At 43.9% G+C, this 22,174-nt stretch overlaps 2 protein-coding genes across 7 annotated transcripts in view; both read left to right on the forward strand.

The window, feature by feature from the left end:
• BICRAL (BICRA like chromatin remodeling complex associated protein) overlaps nucleotides 1-10,697 on the forward strand; it is a 106,855-nt gene extending 96,158 nt beyond the window's left edge. For all 6 annotated transcript variants that reach the window (XM_057554417.1, XM_057554415.1, XM_057554418.1 and 3 more), the window contains 4 exons: nucleotides 297-442; nucleotides 1,544-1,638; nucleotides 4,720-4,822; nucleotides 6,890-10,697. In XM_057554417.1, the coding sequence (XP_057410400.1) occupies nucleotides 297-442; nucleotides 1,544-1,638; nucleotides 4,720-4,822; nucleotides 6,890-7,677 (1,132 nt within the window). In that variant the 3' untranslated portion in view covers nucleotides 7,678-10,697. The remainder of the gene's footprint in view (nucleotides 1-296; nucleotides 443-1,543; nucleotides 1,639-4,719; nucleotides 4,823-6,889) is intronic.
• A 5,547-nt stretch (nucleotides 10,698-16,244) lies between these two features.
• RPL7L1 (ribosomal protein L7 like 1) lies at nucleotides 16,245-21,712 on the forward strand. Its single transcript, XM_007197851.3, has 7 exons — nucleotides 16,245-16,514; nucleotides 17,120-17,228; nucleotides 17,897-18,060; nucleotides 19,185-19,322; nucleotides 20,402-20,511; nucleotides 20,648-20,862; nucleotides 21,285-21,712. Exons 1-6 carry the CDS (start codon nucleotides 16,474-16,476, stop codon nucleotides 20,854-20,856), a joined length of 771 nt encoding a protein of 256 aa, XP_007197913.2. The 5' UTR covers nucleotides 16,245-16,473; the 3' UTR covers nucleotides 20,857-20,862; nucleotides 21,285-21,712.
• The last annotated feature ends 462 nt before the right edge of the window (nucleotides 21,713-22,174 follow it).

Here is a 22,174-nt window from a genome sequence, read left to right on the forward strand (position 1 = left end):
TAGCTGGCCAATGGTCAGGCATTGCCAAGGTCTGTGTGAGCGCCCACACTTGAATGGCTGGTGGGAACACCATGCTTTTGAGGCCAGGGTCATAGTTTGAGTCCCCTGTGTTGATGGTTAGACTAAACTCTAAACCCACCATGATGTATGAAGTATAAAACTGAGGGAAAAAAAGACCTGCTATACTATGGATAATAACATTCCTGTGTCTCTCATTGTCTTTGCATGCAAATAACCATCATGATTAGATTTCTTAACATGACTCGACACTGCCATTGGCAATTTCTCTTTAACAGCATTCTCCAGCAGTTACAGAGGGACCAAACCCACACGGTGACACCTGATAAAAGTCAGTTCCGATCACTCAGTGACGCAGTGCAAAGGCTGCTCTCCTACCATGTGTGCCAGGGCTCCATGCCCACGGAGGAAGACCTAAAGAAAGGTAAGCAGGCTGGACCCCCAGAGTGCCACCTTGACACCAGACACCCTCCTAGGGACGCCCTCCTGGGGACTCACGCCACAGGAGAACCAGAGCCTCGTCACCCCCAGATGGTAGCCAGGTTACTGTTTTTCATTGCGGACCTACCTTCTTCCCAATTTACTTGATTTCCCAGTCCATGTTTAGGGTTGTGACTTATTCTTCTCAACATTCTGTGGAGGGATACCCAAATGTCCGAATATTTTATGGACACATTTGAGGGCAGTGAATCCAGAGCACTGTTTGGACTCTGGCTGCAGACAGGATGGCCCTGGACGAGGTGCTCTGCACGGTGATTCAGGCACAGTCCTTGCGTTTAGACAGAATGCATACATACCCTGAGCTGCTACTATCACTTTTATGAATTAGATAGATACTGTAGCTCCCAAAAAGCATTCTTTGAGGTTCCAAAGTGAGTCCAGGGCAGGGTCTCTGAGGGGAGTGCAGCAGTCAATCCACTGTGAGCTTCCCTGGGAGGACCAGGGAAGAGCGTCCACATCCAGCATTAAACAGGGATGTGGAGGCTCTGAGAAGAGTGAAGTGGAAAATGTGAGACCTTTGGAGACAGACAGACAAAGGACAGAGCCACAGGACCATGACCTGCGAGATGCCATGGACGAGTTGGTGTCGTTACATGAAACTGGTCTGCCCAGCCCGGACAGTAGGACTTCATTGTCTCAGCAGTTTCAGTTTTTCATGCTGTTGGAAGGAAGTGGAGGCTTAGGTCACCTAAACTAGTAGATCATTCTCTGTTCATTGATATTTGCTGCTGGTCTGTGTTTAGTGGTTTTCTTTTATAAATGATCTTAATTAACGGCATTATGTTTTTGGTTTCCTAATTAGAGTGAAAATAAGCTAGTATTAAAATGAGTTTCTGTGATCACATTCCAGTGAACAGTGAGGGACAGGAGTGTAGAAGGATGATGTTTAACCAAGGAAGAACTAAACTAAAAAGAGAAAATGGAGGAATAATTCATTTCAGTCCTAAGGAAAAAAGGACCTAGTGGGTGAATTGCACTCTCTTACTTTTTTTTTTCCTCTCTCTCTCTCTCTCTCTTTTTAAAGTTGACAATGAATTTGAAACAGTTGCCACTCAGCTCCTAAAAAGGACCCAAGCTATGCTTAACAAGTACAGATGCCTGCTCCTGGAAGATGCCATGGTAAAGTTCCACTACCAAGCATGTTTGTTTCTTAAACTCCACAGGTCACAGCTACTAATTCAGAGAGAAAAACTTCAAGAAATTACATTTTCCCAACATAGTTTAAAAGGCACAGATACTTAAAATTGTAGAAAAACTTACCTTTGACTGAATCTTCTACTAACAGCAGCTATATTTGCTATGCTTTCCATGGTTGATGACACTCAATCAGTGCTATTGTTTTCCTGGTTCCAAATGAGGAACTAGGGCTTTGGTTACGTAATTTGCCCAACATCATACAGCCAGTAAGTTTGCAATGTAATTAGCAGAGCTAGAATACAGACCAGGACCACCTGACCCCCATCCACACTCCGATGCTGTCCACTGCCTCTCACCAACCAGAAGACGTGGGAGAGGACCAGCAACACTTCTGCTGAATATTGTTCAGAATAATATCTGAAAAGATGAGGTGGTGACAGATGTTAAAATTAGTTTTGTCTAGGGAATTCCCTGGCGGTCCAGTGGTTAGGACTCTGTGCTCTCACTGCCGAGGGCTCGGGTTTTCGCCCCGGTCAGGGAACTAAGATCCTGCAAGCCACGTGGTGCAGCCAAATAAAAAAAAAGTTAGTTTTGTCTTGTTTTCAATTGAGAGATCACTAGCATGTCATAAAAATCATGCTTAACAGGGAGATCAGCTCGATGCTTTGTGACCACCTAGAGGGGTGGGATAGGGAGGGTGGGAGGGAGGTTCAAGAGGGAGGGGATATGGGAATATATGTATACATATAGCTGATTCACTTCGTAGTACAGCAGAAACTAACACAACATTGTAAAGCAATTATACTCCAATAAAGATGTAAAATAAATAAATAAATAAATATGAATCTTTTGTCATATATTACAATAATAATTTCCCCCCAAAAAAATCATGCTTAATTTTAAAACGTACAAACTGATGGATTTTAGTATATTCACAAGGCTGCGCAAGCATCACCACTCGCTAATTCCAGAGCATTTTCAGCACCCCAAATAGAAACTAAAATTAGTTGGTTTTTTTTTCCCTTTGGCCGCACCTCATGGCTTGTGGGATCTTAGTTCCCCGACCAGGGATTGAACCCCGGCCCACAGCAGTGAAAGCACTGAGTCCTAACCAGTGGACCACCGAGGAACTCACCTAAAATTAATTTTAAAGCACCAGATAATTAGAGAAAGGAGTAAGGTATCTCAGAAAATGATGGAAAGACCAAACCTATCTGAGATTTTAGGAGCAGTTCTAAAATCATACAGACTTTAATAAATTGGTCTCTTACAAGTGGCTTTTAATTTGAGATCAGCTTTGAAAATGTACCTTGAGGTATTAGCTGAACTACATTATACACATATGCAATATAGTATAAATATGTATGTGTGTGTGTTTGTGTTTACTAAAGCATATATATTTACAGGCATACCTCAGAAACATTGTGGGTTCAGTTCTAGACCACCTCAATAAAGTGAATATCGCAATAAATTGTTTCACAGAACTTTTTCGTTTTCTGGTGCAAATAAAAGTTATGTTTACACTATACTGCAGTCTATTAAGTGTGCAGTAACGTTGTGTCTAAAACAACAATGTGCATACCTTAATTTAAAAATACTTCATTGCTAAAAACCATCATCTGAGCCTCCAGTGAGTTGTAATCTTTTTGCTGGTGGAGGGTTTGAAATATTGGGAGAATTACCAAAACGTGACACAGAGACATGAAGTGAGCAAATGTTGTTGGAAAAGTGGTGCCAATAGACTTTCTCGATGCAGGGTTGCTACAACCTTCAATTTGTAAAAAAACGCGATACCTGCAAAGTGCAATGAAATGAGATATGCCTATACTTATGTATATTAAAACTGTGCCACCAAAGTCTGAAATAGTTGTTCTTATATTGACGATCATTTCTGAAACAAAACTCTGAGATATCAAAAAGACTAACTATCATTTGTGAGAAAAGGACCATTTGGACAGACTTGGACAAATGGACTAATTACTTGGACAAATTATATCTGCCATGAATTTTTATGTTAAATAAGACCCAGAAATATAATTTTTTTTTTTTTTTTTTTTTTTTTTTAGTTTTACTTGATTTTATTTATTTATTTATTTATTTTTGGCTGTGTTGGGTCTTCGGTTCGTGCGAGGGCTTTCTCCAGTTGCGGCAAGCGGGGGCCACTCTTCATCGCGGTGCGGGGACCGCTCTTCATCGCGGTGCGCGGGCCTTTCTCTATCGCGGCCCCTCCCGTCGCGGGGCACAGGCTCCAGACGCGCAGGCTCAGCAATTGTGGCTCACGGGCCCAGCTGCTCCGTGGCATGTGGGATCTTCCCAGACCAGGGCTCGAACCCATGTCCCCTGCATTAGCAGGCAGATTCTCAACCACTGCGCCACCAGGGAAGCCCCAGAAATATAATTTAAGATTTGATTCTGTACAGGAAAAAATAATTCTAAGGAAAGCCTTAATACAAAACAATTATAGGGAATTCCCTGGAGGTCCAATGGTTAGGTCTCTTGTGCTTTCACTGCCGAGGGCACGGGTTCAGTCCCTGGTTGGGGAACTAAGATCCCACAAGCCATGCAGCACGGCCAAAAACAAAACACAACACAATTATAGCATAGCAGAATATAAAGTAAAAGGTCATCCTAATGAAAAGATTTCCCACATATCAAGCAGAGGAGGAAATAAGAAACGTACAGAACAGTGTGTATAGTTGCTGCTGTTTGTGTGCAAAAATAAAGAACGAAGAACATAAATTTCTGTGTGTGCATAAAATATCTCTGGAAGAGTTTACTAAACTGCTTGGCACGAGGGTTCCTGCAGGGAGGGCCCTGGGTGGGTGGGGAAGGCAGTGCACAGGGGAGGCGAAGAAGGAAGGCTGACTTTCCGCATCCCCTTTAGTACCTTCTGAAGTTTGTACCAATGTGGTAAATTACCTTTCCCCAAAAAACACGATTCAAAAAAGTATGTCAAGGATAAACATATTCTCCTTTCTGATTGCTTCCTTTGTCCCCAAAACACAGCGAGCTGTTTGCACTTGTTAAAGGGCATCTGAAATGACTAGGCTCTCTCATTTTCAGCGGATCAATCCCTCCGCTGAGATGGTGATGATCGACAGAATGTTCAACCAAGAGGAAAGAGCTTCTCTGTCCCGGGACAAGCGTCTGGCACTTGTAGACCCCGGTAAGAAACGCCAGAGTAAAAGCAGAGGAGAGCTACCGCCAGGGTTCAGGGACTATGGCTTTGCGGAGACTGTCTGAAGTGACCTTGGAGTATGAAACCTGAAGGTAGATCCTGAATTCTGGGGAGAAAAAAATCCAGAGTTGAGAGCAGGATATGAATACTCTGAAAAGGTTGTTCTGCAAAATCCAAACTGGAATTTTACATTCAGTTAAGTGATTCTTCTTCCCCATTGTAAACTCAAACTTCTCAATCTTTCCCTAGTTTTTGAGAACTAAAGTAAGTCAGAAGCCTTCCCAGAAGCAACTAAACCTCAGCAAATGATTGAGTTTTCTTACTATGTGCAGTGCATTGTTGGGGGGGAATCAGTGAAACACGGTCCCTGCCCACAGGCTCTAGTAGATTGTAGTGCTCCTTGTTGGTACTCTTCCCGCACCCCATCAGCTTCCTGCCATTTGCATCTGTGCTAGACTCGACCCACATTCTGCCTTTTAAAAATGAATTATCTGTACTTCTTTCTAGCGTCTAAAATTTTTTAAATCGAATAACATAATAATTTGTGGAATATCAATTTTTACCCATACTTTTACCATCCTAGAAAAGGAATGTTTTTATTTCTTCAAGTTTTCTTCCAGTTATGGTTCCCATTTGCATACATCACTTAAAATATAATTATAATCATGTCATGTGCTAGATATGATTTTGTTATTCTAATTTTCTTCCATTTAACACATCTGAAGTTTTTATCCTGTTGCTATAGTCTTCAAAATAATATTTAATAAATTTTTAACATGCTAATTTGATAATTTGGCTAATCCATTCCCCTCCTATTGGAATATTATTTTCCTCTGGCTTTACTTCTATTTTTCTAACATCTTTTCTGATACCTAAATATTAAGGTTCAGCCTTGTGTTTGATGTGGCGTAAGAAATTTTCAAAGAGAATACATGATCCTTATACTCAGTGTAAAGGGAGAGTCCTAAAGAATTGCTGTATACCTAGGAGAATCCTCAGATCTTTCCAAAAAAAAAGAGAATAATGTGAGATATATTTCTGCCCCTTTTTCTTAGAACCTGAAATCCCCTATTGCCATTTGGTGAATTGGGCTTTGGGGATAAACCCTCCTCTTTTGTCACAGCCCCTCAGGCCTGGTGTCACGTGGGCAGGGGCATGCTCTGTTCTCCTCTGTATTGTACCTGCACAGTGTTTGTTGGGTGGAATCACCTTTTTTGATTTCAAGGCTGTATCCCCTAGATCTCATATTTTGGGATTTAGTGAACAAATTCATGCTTGTGGCTTTATAAGTATCATCAAAGCTCTATTTCACTTTCATTACTTCCAGAGTGAACACTTTCTTTGCCCTTGCATAACAGCAACCTGCTTCCCTCCCTCCATACCCTCAACCCCTTAAATCCTCACTAACATTTCTCTCGCCATCCTTGGCTCTTGAAGCCTGGCACAGGTCAGCACTCACCCTCAGACCTGGTTCCTCCATACCCCACTGTCCTTCCAAGCAGATACCATTTAAGGTGCATGTTGACCGTTCGTTTTGTGTTCCTGGCAAAGTGCCACTAGTTATGCCAGGTCCCCTGCCACGTGTTTAGAGGGACTGAAGTGCCATCACCCACAGACAGGTGGTTGTGTCCTCCCCAGCCCCCTGCCAGAGCCTCTGTTCAGGGCCTTCTGCTCCAAGGAAGAAACAAGGCTGATACTAACATCTGATTTCTGTTTTCAGACTGTTTCAAAGCAGTCATTAATACAAAACTGATCATAAACTACAGTAAGAGACCAAGACAAAGTGGAGCTTTTTGCCCATTGGGTTTTCCCATCTGTCATCCAGCAACTCCTTTTTCAAAGAGGTTTAAGCTCCTCTGGAAGCTGCAGCCCCGCAGCCTCGGTTCCTTTTAAAGGACGCCCCCCAAGTACTGTGCTTCTGCACATTCCTGGACATGAACAGCTGACTCGGTGTGGTGGGGTAGGGTGGGGTAGGTTTGCACCTGACCCACTGAGGGGCTACTGTCTAGTCCTGTCTCATTCTTTCATTAATGTTCTTTTTGTTCCCATTTCCAGAGGGCTTTCAGGCTGATTTCTGTTGTTCCTTCAAACTTGATAAAGCTGCTCATGAGACACAGTTTGGCAGGAGTGACCAGCATGGCAGTAAAACAACCAGTTCTGTGCATCTGACGGCCAAGGCCCAGAGCAGAGACAGAGCCAAACCAGGCATGGCAGAACCAACGAATCATGACCAATTTCATCTAGTGCCTAATCACATCGTGGTCTCCGCAGAAGGAAACATTGCTAAAAAAACCGAATGCCTCGGCAGAGCACTGAAATTTGACAAAATGGGCTCAGTTCAGTACCGGAGTGCGTCTGAAGAGAAGACCAGCCGGAAAGACTCCGTGAAAGGCAGTGAGTGCTCTCCCGGCCCTGAAGGGCACCGGAAAAACTCGTCCAGACCAGATCACGGTCCTGAGAGCAAACTCTCAAGCCTCCTAGTAGATTCGCACCTGGAGATGACGTGTAATAGCTCCTTCCAGGACAAGACTCTGCGGAATTCTCCAAAGAATGAAGTTTTACACACAGACATCATGAAAGGGTCAGCCGAGCCCCAGCCTGATCTCCAGCTCACTAAGAGTTTAGAAACAACATTTAAGAACATCTTGGAACTCAAAAAGGCGGGGCGGCAGCCCCAGAGTGACCCCACGGTTAGCGGCTCTGTTGAGTTAGATTTCCCCAACTTTTCTCCAATGGCTTCGCAGGAAAACTGCCTGGAAAAGTTCATCCCGGACCACAGTGAAGGCATTGTAGAAACTGACTCCATTTTAGAAGCAGCTGTAAATAGTATCCTAGAGTGTTAATAGCCGCAGTCCTCCCCCACCTGCCCCCGAGACCCCGCCCCGGACAAGTTACATTCTTTCCTGGCAAAAGCAATGGAAATGGTCTCCTGTCTCCAGCCTGCTTGATCTTTCATCACAGTTTATTCTTTCTAATCTCAATCCCATTCTTTGTTTAAGAGCAATACTCGTCGTGGTTACAGGGAGATCCTTTAGTAAAACTGATCCTTGTTAGAAAGCAGTCTGTTAGGCCCTACACATTTCAAGTGTTTTGAAAGTGCTTATAGTCATTCTTTTGTTTGTTTTTGTTTATTTGTTTTATTTTTTTTAAACACTGTAACTCAATGAGATCACAGTACACTAGGCCCTGGGTAAAATTCTGACAATCATAAGTCATTTGAAAAGAACAGACTTATTAAAGAAAATCAAACAGGACTGATAGAAGATACTTTTTAAAGAATATCCCACTGCATCTCCAAATTTTGGCTTTGGGGGTGTCATGGGCCGGGAGACCACATGGCTCTCCCCTTGGCCGTCTCTGAGCAGTTAGTCCTGGCTGCTCTGCCAGGACCCACGGCCCTGGCGTGAGCACCTGTAGCGCACAAGCAGGGCTTCCTGTTCATCGTTCAAGTGCTTTTCTGATGCTCCCGGAGCAAAACCTCACCTCTTCAGCACATCCGCGTTGAGTTTCATCTAGGGAATACTTTGTTTTGAGTTGCGACAGCACGACTTGAGATAATCTCACCAGGCGAAATAAAAGAAAATGGAAACCAGTTAAGTGGCACAGTGTACAGGGGAGGCCGGGATAGAGCCATGAGGAATATAATATGTATATATGTAAAAGCATATATATATTAACTATTGAGAAAAAACAAGCATTTTGCATTCTATAATTGGATCTAGGCAGCATACGATGTATGTTTTTGTTGGTTGCTGGGTTTTGTTCCATTTAACCTCTCTTTGCACCCCTCCCACAACAAACAGGCAAGCGTCAAAAGTATTTTCATTTGAAAACTATGTTGTAATTTTTCAGTTTAAACGTTAAGGGGACTTTGGCCTTGTTTCTGCTTCTTGTTGTCTGAGAACAGTAGTCACCCCTGGCAGCAATCATTACCAAAACACAGACAAACCAAAGGTAACCAGCCAGCCCACCACTGAGAGGAAAGATCTGAGACCCGGGATTCCCACTTGAGAGCCAAAGGACATTCCCTGCCATAGTTTGTGTTTGGCCCATGTTCATGTTCATGAACGTGACTTATTGCTTTATTTATTTATATTTCTTTTCAGGGCGCTTTCCCCAGTTTCCTTTCTTGTATACCTGCCCCAGGTCATCCTGTTTCTGTTGGCACTTTCATTCTCAATGTCATTGTAACCATCAGTATCTCCTAGCATTGGGAAAGCTACATATGGTATTTTGTATGTACCCTCTTACATACATGTGTGCGTGCGTGTGTCTGGGCTGTTCAGATCCAGAGGTCATTTTGGCGACAGTGTGTACACACTCACCCTCCCTGTTATGTGCACGGGCTCTCATTTATTCTGTCCATCTCTCTGGCTTTAGAGGCGCACCCACGGGTCTTCACTCTAACATGTTGCCAAGATCCGCTTCTGGCCATCCCCAGAATGGGGATGACCCCACTGTCATCATGTTGGGCATTTCTCTTCCAGGTTGGCCTGCAATGGAAAGGAAGGCTTCTGATTACTAGAAAACATAGTAACAGAAGACCTAGACTCTCCCTGCCCCTTAGTCCCCCCAAACAAACCCTGTGAGACAGCCAGTCTTCACAAAAGCAAAATACCTTCTCCCCACTCCCACCCCTGAGCCAATAGAAATTGGAAAATCTGGGCCATTTTACGGTTACCATGTTTTCCTTATTTGTGCCAATGTCCAAGTTGCAGATTTCCCCTTCTTCCTGTATTGTAACATATTAGATAAGTTGGTATTGCCAGTTGGAACTTTCTGTTTGGGTAGTCCTGGGGTAACACCCTGCCCTGAACCCCATGATTTCATAGGCTCTTTTCTTAGGGCTCATGCTCCCCTAATTCCTAGCAAGACTTAAAGATGGTCCCTCCTGATCAAATTCTTCTCATTGTGGAAATTTATACCTAGAAGCCTTCACGGAGGCTACTAACGAGTTACATTAATTACTGAATCAGTGGAATTCTTAAGAGACAAGATAAGCTCCATGTACATTTGTCACCTCTCTTTCTTCCCTACCCTGCCCTGCTACCCCAGTCCCAACTTTTCGCTATACCATCTTAAAGGGTTTTTTAAGCCTTGACACTTGTCTAGAAAACGGAGAGCCTAATTTACCAAAATGAAACTTGTAAATTTTTGTGTCCGTGTATGTAAGTTTACTTTTCATGGAGGAAAGATTCTAGATAATGACAAATGACGATTACGAAATGTATTTTACTCCTGTGATTAGGTCATAACTCGCATGTCGAGGCCCCCCTGGTGGAGGGTGAGAGCTCAGCCTCGGATGGCCAACATTCAGTTGTTCAGATTCATTAGTCAAAGTTAAGTTTTAGAGCTACTCATACTCAGTAACAAAAATCATTTTCATTCTTTTTTTTTTTTTCTGTTGTTGTTGTGGAAAAGTGTGAATTTGTTATTAAGCATTTGATTTTCTGTGTCCTTAAGTACTGCCTAAAGATAAAGCAAATTTTAAACTGGCAATTACGAAAAAGAACTATTTTAGCGCTGAAGAATTTAGCAGACTTTGTTAGATTAGGGAGGCCTTACAGACTGACTTGACTTAAAGAGGACGCGTCACTCACTGTCAGTGTGGTGTGGGCTTTATTTGCTTAAATACCTTCATTTGTATAGTATGTCTCACTTGAAATTGCTTTGTATACATTTTGTAAAAATATTTATAAAATGTTTTGTAAAAAAAAGTATAACAAATTGCAGTTTATTTTGTTATGTTGGATAAATACTGTTAAAAGAAACCAGTCAGTAACTATATTGTTAATCCATGGTTAGGAAATGTTTAGTTGGAGATTACAAAATGAAACAACCATTGCAATACAGCCAAAGATTTGGGAAAATGTGCAACTGTGATTGTCTTGATTTTGCAAAGAGGAATGACTGCTTTTCCCAGAAGAAAAGGGTAAGTAAATGTCCAGTGGGAGTTCTGTTATTAAATACCATTACCAAAGAATACCCCTGCCAGTGAGGGGGTAGGATTTTAATTGATCAGCCTTTCTAAACAGTTACAAATTAAACAAAATTGGTCAAGGAGAAAGTTTAGTCATGAACATCTCTGGCCTCCCTCCCTGCTCCCTTCACATGGGCCCTTAACTAAGGAAGGAAAAATGAGGTCATTTAAAAGTTAGATAAATATGCCTCAATCTGCAGGAAGTTTTCTTTAATCGTTACATTTCTTTTGTTTCTGCAGGAACGAGAAGGCTAAGGGATAGGTAAAAAATGAAAAAAAAAACTATTTTACATTAAACTTGTTCCAGAATTAACATGTTTCTCTTTGGATTCACACGTTTGACCAAATTGTAACCTTATCTGTAAAATGAGCCCCACTAAGCCCTTTTGAGTTCCTGCCCTCACAAGTGTGACTCTACCCAAATTGTTAGGGAAACTAACAGAGGGGAAACTTCCTGGAGTAAGGGTATAAGACTCCTTAAATTTTCCTTTGGGGCCTAGAATTTATACTTAGACTCCCCTACTTTATGGTTTAATTGCTCTCCACCACCACCACTAGGTAGTAGCAGTCAGGATATCAGGATTCTTCAGTAATCGATATATAAAGTGGAAGTTGTCCTCATATAACTAACAGAAGTTAGAATAATTATGGCTAGAATAATTACATCAGTGGATGGATCCCTTAATGTCTTTTACAGTGGTGTCCTGCTGTCAAGCTTCTCTCCTTGCTAAGGACAAATGTGTGTCCAACATGACGCTCTTGCCCCTCTTCAGGCCATTTGCAATGGGTGTGCCCCATGAATAAAGAGTTAGAAGGATCATCTGGCTGCTTGATTAGGATCGGAGTCTGTGTGTTCCGCAGAGGCACGCCCAGAGGAAAGACCAGGCACCTTCTCCTAGGATGGTTAAAGTCCTCAGGCCTGTGTACAGGAGGCCATGTCCCAGGAGAGGGGCCCTAGCACTGCCTGGTGTGGAGAGAGTAGCCAGGGTTTTACTGGGGGGAAAGGAATGGGAAAAGAAAAACTCCAGTGTCTGGGGGCACTGAAACAGCATTGCTCAGGCAGGACTCGAGTTCTGCTGTCCTCAGGGGGGCTGAGCCCTGGATCTGGGCTCTGGCTCTGCTTCAGCCTTTGTGCTCTGAGACGGAGGATTCCTGGGTGTCTGGCATTAAGCACTAAACTATTGAGCAGTTTACAGGCGCTGTGCTAGACACTAGGAGTCTACAGATCATTCAGGTATGATTTCTAGTCTCAGGAAGCTCAGTCTAGAGAGGAAACAAGCACATAACTAACTACATTTCAAGAGAGAAGAAACTGGGGCTAAAATTCTTCCAGATTGCTACTTGGTAGAGAGATGCGACCTATATTCCCGTGCCCCGCTTATTTCCATGGTTCTTAGTGAAATTTCCTGAGGTATGTTTGAGAAAAAAAAGTATGACACTTTTTGCAGGAATGAAGATAGAGGAATTTTATAGTGTTAACTACGTGGAGAAAACTGGTTCAGCGGACACAAACTGTAGAAGCACATTTGCAGTATAAAGTGGATTCTGTAATGTAAACAGCCTGTATGTACACTGCTGCAGGTAAAAGGCCTGTATGAGTCCCTCATCTATATTCCTTTTAGGTATGTGCTGGAGCCTGGCCTTTGAAAACACTTTCAAAGGTGAGATCCTTAGGGAAAAATCGTGTCTGTGAAGGTCAAGGAAAGCAGTACAACGCGGGGTGGGAGGCGGGCGGGTGCAGAAGGTGCCTTTGGCAGCAGAATCTGGAAACAGGTCCCAGGACTTCACCTAACCCATCATCAGACACCTTTGTGCAAGTTACTATCAGCCTCAGCTTCCTTGCCGATAAACTAGGAAGACTTGTCCCGACCCTCCACTTCTTAGGGTGTAAAATGAAGTCTTACTGAAGAAGTGTGGAAGGTAGGAAAAGCTAATGTTCCATTATCCCCGAAATAATTCAGAAGAGGTTTGGGTTTTTCCGTTTTGCATTTATTCTTACCTACTGCACACTGTCTCCTTCCTACCCTAGCTCTCCTGTGTCTACCCTCGACCCTCAGAAAGCTGCTGCCCTCCACCTATTCTCTCCTTTTTCCTTCTCATTTTTGCTCCCTTTGCTCGTTTTTCATCAGGATCAAAAGCTGTTGTCCATGTTGTCTTCCCTAACTCCAGGCTCATCTGGCTGCTCTTTCCCACCTGCCTCCTGGTAACCCATGTCACTCTCTGAGGAAGCAACAAGGAAAACTTGAAGCAAAACGAAGTCAACTGCAAGAAAAGTCATAATCCAAGAAAGAGGTTTGGGGCAGATGGGAAATGGCAAATTGAGCTCCCTTTTGGGTGTGTGGGGTGTGGTGGTTTTGCCTTACCGAGAAGGCATGGATTCCAAATAATCCCAAAATGCAGACAATACTGAAATAACTTATTGTGGGATACGTTAGGAAAGGGATTCTGGAGTCAATTCAAAGAACCACAAAATGTTGGTCCTGAAAGGAGTCTTTAAGAAAAAAGTATAGTCAACTGGTTTCTAAAACAGGCAAATCACAAGAACCTAATTACCCAGAGAGCACTTTCTTAAACTAATACCTAAGTGATAAACAAAGGCAAAGCACAACTGTAAGTCTTCCTCCCATTCCAGGCCCCACTCCCATTTCCCAAAAATAACCCCCATCAACTCTTTGTTGTACATCCTTCCAAAACTGTTACATACAAGTACATCTATAGCCAAGAAACAAAAGCAACAAAACAACTGGGAACTATTCTCTTACACCCTATTCTGTATCTTGCGTTTTCAAATGTAACCAAATATCTGGGAGTTTTATAATCAGGATTCTTTGGTTTTAAGCATCAGAAACCAATCTGCTTGGTTAACCAGCATAAAGGAGTTTTATAGGAAGGATAAAAATTAAAGGGAAGATTGAAGAACTTAAAGGCTTGAGAGGGACTTCCCTGGTGGTCCAGTGGGTAAGACTCCAAGCTCTCAATACAGGGTACCCGGGTTTGATCCCTGGTCAGGGAACTAGATCCTGCATGCATGCTGCAACTAAAGATCCCACATGCCACAACGAAGATCCTGTGTGCCGCATCTAAGACCCAGCACAGCCTAAATAAATAAATAAATATTAAAAAAAAAAAAGGCTTGAGAAAGATAGGAATAAGAAAACTCCAAGAGGTCTTAGTAGGTGGAAATCCTTAAAAGTCTTCTCCTTTTCTTCCATCATCACTCTGCTGAAGATTCAAAACCTGGAAGAGAGGGTCTTATGGAGAAGTGGGAGGAGTTGAAAAGATCTTCCAGAGACCCCTTCAGTTTATGTATTGGGAGGGCAAGTGTGTTTGGATTAGATACCCCACCCTCCAAAGACTGTATGCAATGAGGGAGCGATCAGTCCACAAGAGAAATGGGGATGGATGTCAGTGGGCAAAAAAATAAAAAATACTCCCCATCGAGATTTCGGGACATAAAGACCTACCTCACTGCGTATAATTGCATAGTCTTCCATAAATTGCGTAACCATTCCCTAATGATGGACAACTGAAATGGTCAAGAAAAAAGAGAACAGAGGCCTATGAGGACAGGCTAAAAAGAATAAGATTCTTGAGGCTGTAAATGGCCCTGCCCCATTCTCATTCAGGAATGTCAGTTAAAAAATCTCATGTCTTGCCCAGGGCCCAGGGCATATGCTCAATGGTCAGTAAGCATGTTTTCAGTTAGTGAACATGTTTGGGTTCAAGAGGACTCCGTCTCACTTCTCTCTGGATCAGTCTGGTGGAATGATGGCTTTCACGCTGAGAATAAGTGCTCTTCTAGCACCATCTGCTGGCATTGGAAAGCCTTTCCTGAATTCCCGCCTCCGAGTCTTTCAGCCAGGAGTATTGTATTGTTAATACCTCTGAAATAACTTCAGTACCACAGAACCTACCTTTTATCTGTAGACAGGGGAAGTTACAAAATGTTTACTTTTTTTGTTTCTTGTTTACTATTTAATGGACACTTTACAGTTTGCCAACCTTTCTGGTTTTGCCTTTCCACAAAGTAAGACACATGGTGAGGTGCTGAAAGAGCGAGTAAAAATGAGGCTCACGCCATAGCCTGTGACTCTGAAGACTATGTAGACCTTTGACATTTATTCATCAGCTACTGAGCTCTGTGCAAGGCACTGTCTTTCTGGTTGAACTAATTACATAGCACATACCAATACGATGCCTTGAGCTTAAGATGGTTAACAAGCCCCTGCAGGTGCCCATTGTTGTGAGAGGTGCTGTAGAAGATTCAGAGAAGTATGTGACAAGTTCTCGGCCTCCAGAGAAGCCAGTCTAATCAGGAAAACAAGCCAAACCATACAGGATAAAGTCTGTGTATATGCCTGTAAGCACTGTCAAAAAATGACATTGCCTTAGACCTTAAGAGAAATATACATACTGTGCTAGACATTTGGCAATGTCTGGAAACATTTTTGTTGTCACCACTGGGGTAGGGATGCTACTGGCATGCAGTGGGTATAAGCCTGGGATGCCGCTAGACATCCTACAACGCACAGGACAGCCTCCGTTACAAAGAATTATCTCGCCCCAAATGCCAAGTGCCGAGACTGAAAAACCTGTGCTAGACTCTTAGGATCAGTGATGAGCAAGGCAGGCATGAAGTCTGCTCTCCTAGTATCATGGCGAAGAAATGTTAAAAATATAACAACTTGCTGAAGGAATTCAGGATAGAGCCTACTCAAGAGCCCTGCTGGTCACAGACATGAAGCATCCCTATCACTTTGAAGCATGTTTAAAGTGCAGAATATCGACCCCCGCCCCCTCTTGAATAAAAAATGTGCATTTTAACAAGATGCTCAGGTTACTCCTATGCACATTAATGCTTGAGACGCGCTGCTCTAGAGGTTTCAGAAAAGACAGGACGGGACTCACATTGTTTTATGAAGACCGGGAAAGAAGGAAGCATATGGCAGGTGGTAAGAGCTGTATGAGGGAAGGTCCTGATTTGGTAAGTTGAAATTTCAGTTTTCGGTTCAGCACCAATAATAATTAACAAAGTGTTAACTGCTTACTGCCAGACTTTGTGCTAAACGCTTTATATGGAGTAGTTCATATAACTCGCCTAAGGCTATGGCAAGATCCATCATTATGTCCATTTAATGGGTAAAGGAAACTAAGGGACAGAGGGATTAAAGAACCCTCAGGGACCCACTGACGGAGCCAGGCCGACAGAATCAGAGTTGCCTTTTTTCACCGTCCTAAGTAGTCCATATACACCTCCACCCACACGTGAGAGCCAAAACCATAGCCCGAGCTCTCCCCACCCAGCCAAGAAAACGTGCAGCCCAGCGAGCGGAAACTGGAAGAGCAGCTCCCACCCCCCACCGGAAGTCGGTGCATTGTGGGAAGCGTTTCGTTGTTTGTTTACACCCCGGCCTCTAGCATTATGAGAGTACAGCTGGAATAAAAAGGGCTGTGTTTTGAAGATAACATGGCTCTAAAAAGCTTCGAAGCGGTGTGAAGGAAGCTTTGTGCAACTTTTGGCGAGAATCGGGGTTAGCAAAACCTCAGCTGTTCACGGCCACTAAAACGGCCCGGGCCGCCCCTCCATGAGCTAGAGTAGACGTCTCTATGGTCTAGTAAACAGAGAAGTTTCTCTCTTCCCCACGCGGTGGGGCTGCGCATGAGCAGTAGCCGCAGAGTTGGAAAGATGGCGGAGGAAGAGTAAGTTTTGGGGGCTGCGAGTCTCTGGCTTGGCGTCTCGAGCATCCGGTGCCATCCACAGTGTTTATTTCTCGGTGGCGGAAAATAAGGATAATTGTGGACTGAAGGGAGAGAAGAGGAAAGACTCCAGATTACGGAGGGAGGAGTAAGGAGCCGTAGGGGTTGGCTGGGCGGGCGGAGGGGGCTGCAGTCGAGTTCGGGTTACCTCAAGGGGAGAGGATTGACTTTTAGGCAGCGGGGCTGGAGAGTGGGTTCCTCCAGCCTGGCGTAAGGGTTACCCCTACAGATGGGTCTGCACCCGTCCCAGACCCACGGGGCGGAATCTCATTGCTGATGGTGTCTATAAAGCTGTGGCTGTAAAAGCTCTGTTGACGTATATGAGGACCAGTGGCTAAGGGGTTCATGACTTCTTAAAAGGTTTTGGAGACGAGGGAATGTGAGGGGTCCATTTTGAAGACTGGAGCCAGAAACCACAGATTTCAGAGGCGCCTCAGTCCTTAGGAATTTGAAGACAGTAATGTTTCCCGAAGCCCAGGATATCTTTTGGAAATCCACTGAAGATTTGTTTACTTAATACTATCGTTCGTCTCCATATTCTGTGTCAGGCCAAGAAAAAAGATCCCTTTGGTTCCAGAAAATCTCCTGAAGAAGAGGAAGGCTTATCAGGCCCTGAAAGCCACCCAGGCAAAGCAGGCGCTTTTGCAAAGGAAGGAGGTAATGGTGGGGAACCAGGTGAAGGGAATTAGAATTTGTATTTGATGAGTTTTATCCAGCATGTGTTGAACTAGATTTGGTACTGACAGTCTCTTCTCCCATCGGTTGGATTATACAATGTATAGGGTTCTTGTCTTTGCTTAGCAAATAAGTATCACTTTCCGCGAACAAAATACTGGTGTAAAGTTAAGGAAAAAGTGAATGGTGAGTTCCATGTTCATACCAAGTGACTTGAGAGACCAAACATGCTTGTGTACCTGAAAGAAAACTTTTTTAATATACCAAACGATTTTTGCTCTTTGCTAAATGTTTTTGGAGAAATACGTATTTCAGAGGCAGGTAACAAAACAAGTGTGAGCTTTATGATGCCTGACACAGTGTTAGGTTCCATAAACACTTGTTGGTAAACATTGGCTGACAGCATGTAAATTAATTGGGTTATTGTTTATTTAGCAGGGACTTTTCTCAATAAGTTCCCAAGTTTTCTCAACTCCACCTTCACTCGGGTATTTTGGTTTTTCCACTATATAAGAATAGAGGATGTTTGTCTGCGCCCCTTTCCAGAACATAGGGGGAAATAAGCTTTATCAGTAGTGACTAATGAATTACTGCTGTGGAAGTAAAGATGACTAGAGGCATAAAATGGTGATGGTTTGCCTTCTCTGTAGCAGAGGAAAGGAAAAGAGATCAAGTTTAAGCGACTAGAATGGTTCCTACATGATTCCTGGCGGCAACTACGTGACAGGGTGCGACTCAGACGACTAGAAGTGAAACCTCATGGCTTGGAAGTGCCAGATAAACATTCCTTGGCCTTTGTTTTACGCATCGAAAGGTAGGGAACTTGCTGGATTTCACGAGGCTGGGGCAAACTATTGGTTCAGCTTTAGGCCCTTTTTAGGGAGATGAGATAGTAGGCCTTAAGCTATTAATGCAAGTTGTGCTAGAAATTCAGTGCTGAGCAAAACATAGATTTTGTCTTCAAGATTAGGGTGACTGAGCTTAAGCAAACAGACATGAGAATACACTGACTGCTTTGAGGGTAAAGTGCTAGATGTGGGGACAAGGGGCCCTCAGTATGGTGTGTCGTGGTTTGGGACACTGAAGCAGGAACTTGAAGGTGAGACCTGCAAACATGAAAGGGTTGGGGGAAGGCTTTCCAGGCACAGATGGAAAAAGTCCTGAAGTGGGGGATCAAGGCATCTTTTAGGAACTGAACCAGGGTCGAGTGGATGGAGCATATTCAGTGCTGGAGAGAGTACATAAAGCTTTTTCCACGTTTAGTGATACCTTACCTATTCCTATCAGCACATAAAGCTCTGCCTCTGTTTCCCTACCTAGGCACCCAAATCAGTAACCTGTGGGTTTTAAATATGTATGAGCCTCCTACCACTGCCATAATCTCTTTCCTGGACTATCACATCAGCTTTTTAGCTGGGTTTACCGGACTCTGGTGTCATGCTCTACTCTCTGTTTTATATGCTGCCTCAGTGATTGTCAAACAAATCTGATCATGTCTCCTTTATTTAAAATCTTCCGTAGTTTCGTTTTTTTTGGTTTTTTTTTTTTTGGCCCTGCTTTGTGATTTGTAGGATCTTAGTTCCCCGACCATGACTGAACCCAGACCCACAGCAGTGAGAGCTCGGAGTCCTAACCACTGGACCACCAGGGAAGTCCTTAAAATCTTCCATAGCTTTTAATGCTCACAGAAGCAAGCCCGGCTTCCTTAGCTTGATGTGTTCAACCCCCCACACACAAATTCAGGGACCATTTCTGTTCCCTTAGCACCTCAGGCATTGCTCCACATAGCATGGAAATGATCTGTTTACATAGCTGCTTCCCACTCAATTGCACTTTGTAAGTCACAGTCTGTGTCCTACCCTCTGGGTGCCCAGTAGTGGCAGACATTTCATGGGTGCTTGCTGGACAGAGCCTGACTTCCTCTGGTGTTCATTTCAGGATTAATGGGGTGAGTTTACTGGTGCAGAGGACCATTGCAAGACTTCGCCTGAAAAAGATTTTCAGTGGTGTCTTCATGCAAGTAACTCCTCAAACCATAAAAACGCTTCGTATAGTGGAACCTTATGTGACCTGGGGGTGAGTACGGATTTTTGTGTGAATTCACATGTTTGAGAAGGTTGAGAACATTAGGAGGCACAGGGTACTGTCCTCCAGTGCTCGTGTTGCCGTGTCCAGGGGACATTTTGCTGCGACCACAGTCATCAGGAATCAACTGCCAGCCTTAGGAGTCTCAGAACATGGGGCCGGTAGAGCAGGGGTTCTCAGAGCAGCTGATAATGGTCTGAACAGGGCTGTGGCAGGGCTTAGTCAGTTGTAGGCTAAGGCTGAGTAAGACGAGTAGAGGACAGATTAATTCTTGGAATCTTGAAGCAGAGCTAGGTAGTATTCCTTCAAACAGTAAAACCCGAAAAAGGCTTGGATTTCATTTCAAACTCTTGAATAGGGTCACTTAAGGCCAAAGTCCTAGACTATAAGCCAGGACGTTTTTTTTTTTTTTTTTTTTTTTAATGGGAAGGATAGATTTATATTTGTTGTAATCCAAGGAAAGTTGTTTAGCATTTCTCTCTATTACTTCTTTTTTTTTTTTTTTTTAATTATTTATTTATTCATTTATGGCTGTGCTGGGTCTTCGTTTCTGTGCGAGGGCCTTCTCTTGTTGCGGCAAGCAGGGGCCACTCTTCATCGCCGTGCGCGGGCCTCTCACCACCGCGGCCTCTCTCGTTGCGGAGCACAGGCTCCAGACGCGCAGGCTCAGCAGTTGTGGCTCACAGGCCCAGCTGCTCCGCGGCACGTGGGATCTTCCCAGACCAGGGCTCGAACCCGTGTCCCCTGCATTGGCAGGCAGACTCTCAACCACTGCGCCACCAGGGAAGCCCCAAGCCAGGACGTATTTTTGCCTGGAAAATAAATATTTTTATTTGGTGAGCGTTTGTATGCATAAATTTTAATTTCTAATTACATAGGGCCGCTTGGGTTTTTCACCTCCTTCAGGTGAATTTCCGAGCATCCCAGCTGCAGCATGTTGCAGGACACTTTGGGGAGGGGGGTTGGGAGAATCCTTAGCCAGGCTGCTGGACTGTGTGGCCAGTGTAATGCAGTGTGCCCCGTGGCCGTGAGGGGGTGGCTGAGGTTGTATTTTACTCTGCCACACGTAGATTTCCAAATTTGAAGTCAGTTCGGGAACTCATCTTGAAACGTGGACAAGCCAAGGTCAAGAATAAAATCATCCCTTTGACAGACAACACAGTGATTGAGGAGCACCTGGGTGAGTGAACACCTTAGGGGCCGGAGCAGAAAGGGTCCCAAGAAACTGCCAGAGTGCCGAGCTCTGGCATATAAGAGCCTCACTGTGTGTGCTGGGAAAATGTTGAATAAAGGAATCTGAACCTTATGTTTCTTAGGGAAGTTTGGTGTCATTTGCTTGGAAGACCTCATTCACGAAATTGCCTTTCCGGGAAAGAATTTTCAGGTGATCTCAGGGTTCTTGCGCCCTTTCCAACTCTCAGTGGCCCGTCACGCTACCAAGAATAGAGTGGGCTTCCTCAAGGAAGTGGGCTCACCTGGCTATCGAGGTGAACGCATCAATCAGCTCATCCGGCAGCTGAACTAAACCCAGGTAAGGCAGGGCTGAAAACTGCCCTTGGGCTGACTTTGGATGGGCTATGCCTTGCCTCTTAAAAGATCTTTTTGCATTTACGAGGGTATGAGAATAACTCGGGGTAGGGGAGCTGGTATTCCCAAGTCTAATGGATGGAGATACTTGGAACAGTGAATGCCTGGTTAGGGCATGGGGCTTTGTGTACCCCAAGAGCTACAGGATAGAAAACACTGACTAACCAAAAAACCCGTGTTGCTGTGGTCATTTAGCTGGAGATGGAGAGAGAATAATATTGAAAACTAATTTCAAAAAGGACCTGAAAAATCTAAATCATCACTTCTGTTGAAGGAATGTTAATTCTTTGAAATTGCTCTTTATTGTGATTACTCTTAGGTGCCAAGCTGCATTTGAATTAATGAAGTTGTGTTCTTCTTCCTCAGCATATCTGAAAGCACAGTGCATTGGAAGCATATGTTTTTGTATTATGGAATTGTTACCCAGTATCTTCAAGCAAGATTATTTTCTGCTGTATCATCTTCAGAAACTGGAGGGGAAGGGTCAGGGAAAAGATGGTGATGTTCAGGGCAGGCACTTTTCATCCCACTTCAGTTCCAAGAAAAGTTCCTGTGTGTTTTCTGCAAAGACCGCCGTCCACCTCTGAAACCAGCAAAGGACTTGTGCCATGGAGGAGGGAGTCCTATTTTATCACACCTATCCTGGGATTTAATGTTGGTGAACGAACGAATACCCACATACCAATACAAGACAGCAGTGGACCAGGCCCAGGGGCATATTGAACCTGGGGTATCCAAGGGCCTTGTTTTGGAAAGAACTTGAAATACAATTAGAAAGAAGCACACAAAAACAATGCCCTGTTGTCTGCTGTGAGTCTGTGTTCTAACTTCCGTGACAGCTTAGTGAGCTCTCTGACTGGCTGGCTCTAGGTGTATCTGGTAGCTTCCTTATCATCTTTGCAACTGGCTTAGTGCTTTTCTCTAGCTCAAGATTTTAACCGACTCTTGGATCTATGCGAAGGGAAGGACCCTTTCCCCAGGAAAACATGCATACACTCCAGTTTTTTTCTTGGAAGTTTAGGGTATTTGTAGATCTTTCTCAGGGACCCAGGCACCTTATGTGAAGAAGTCCTGCACTACCAGGATAGGTCACACAGGCTCTGACCTTGCTAGTGTCCTCTGGTTCTGTGCCCTGTGGAAGACCAAGGCTTACCAAGGTGGCTTTTTTCCCTTCAAGCCACTGGGTGTTTCCTATTAACATGGTGGTAGATTGCTGAGCCCCTGTGCCTTTAATCAGTTGATCTAAAAAAGAAATG

This window comes from Balaenoptera acutorostrata, chromosome 10 (assembly GCF_949987535.1).
Source record: "Balaenoptera acutorostrata chromosome 10, mBalAcu1.1, whole genome shotgun sequence".
Lineage (NCBI taxonomy): Eukaryota > Metazoa > Chordata > Mammalia > Artiodactyla > Balaenopteridae > Balaenoptera > Balaenoptera acutorostrata.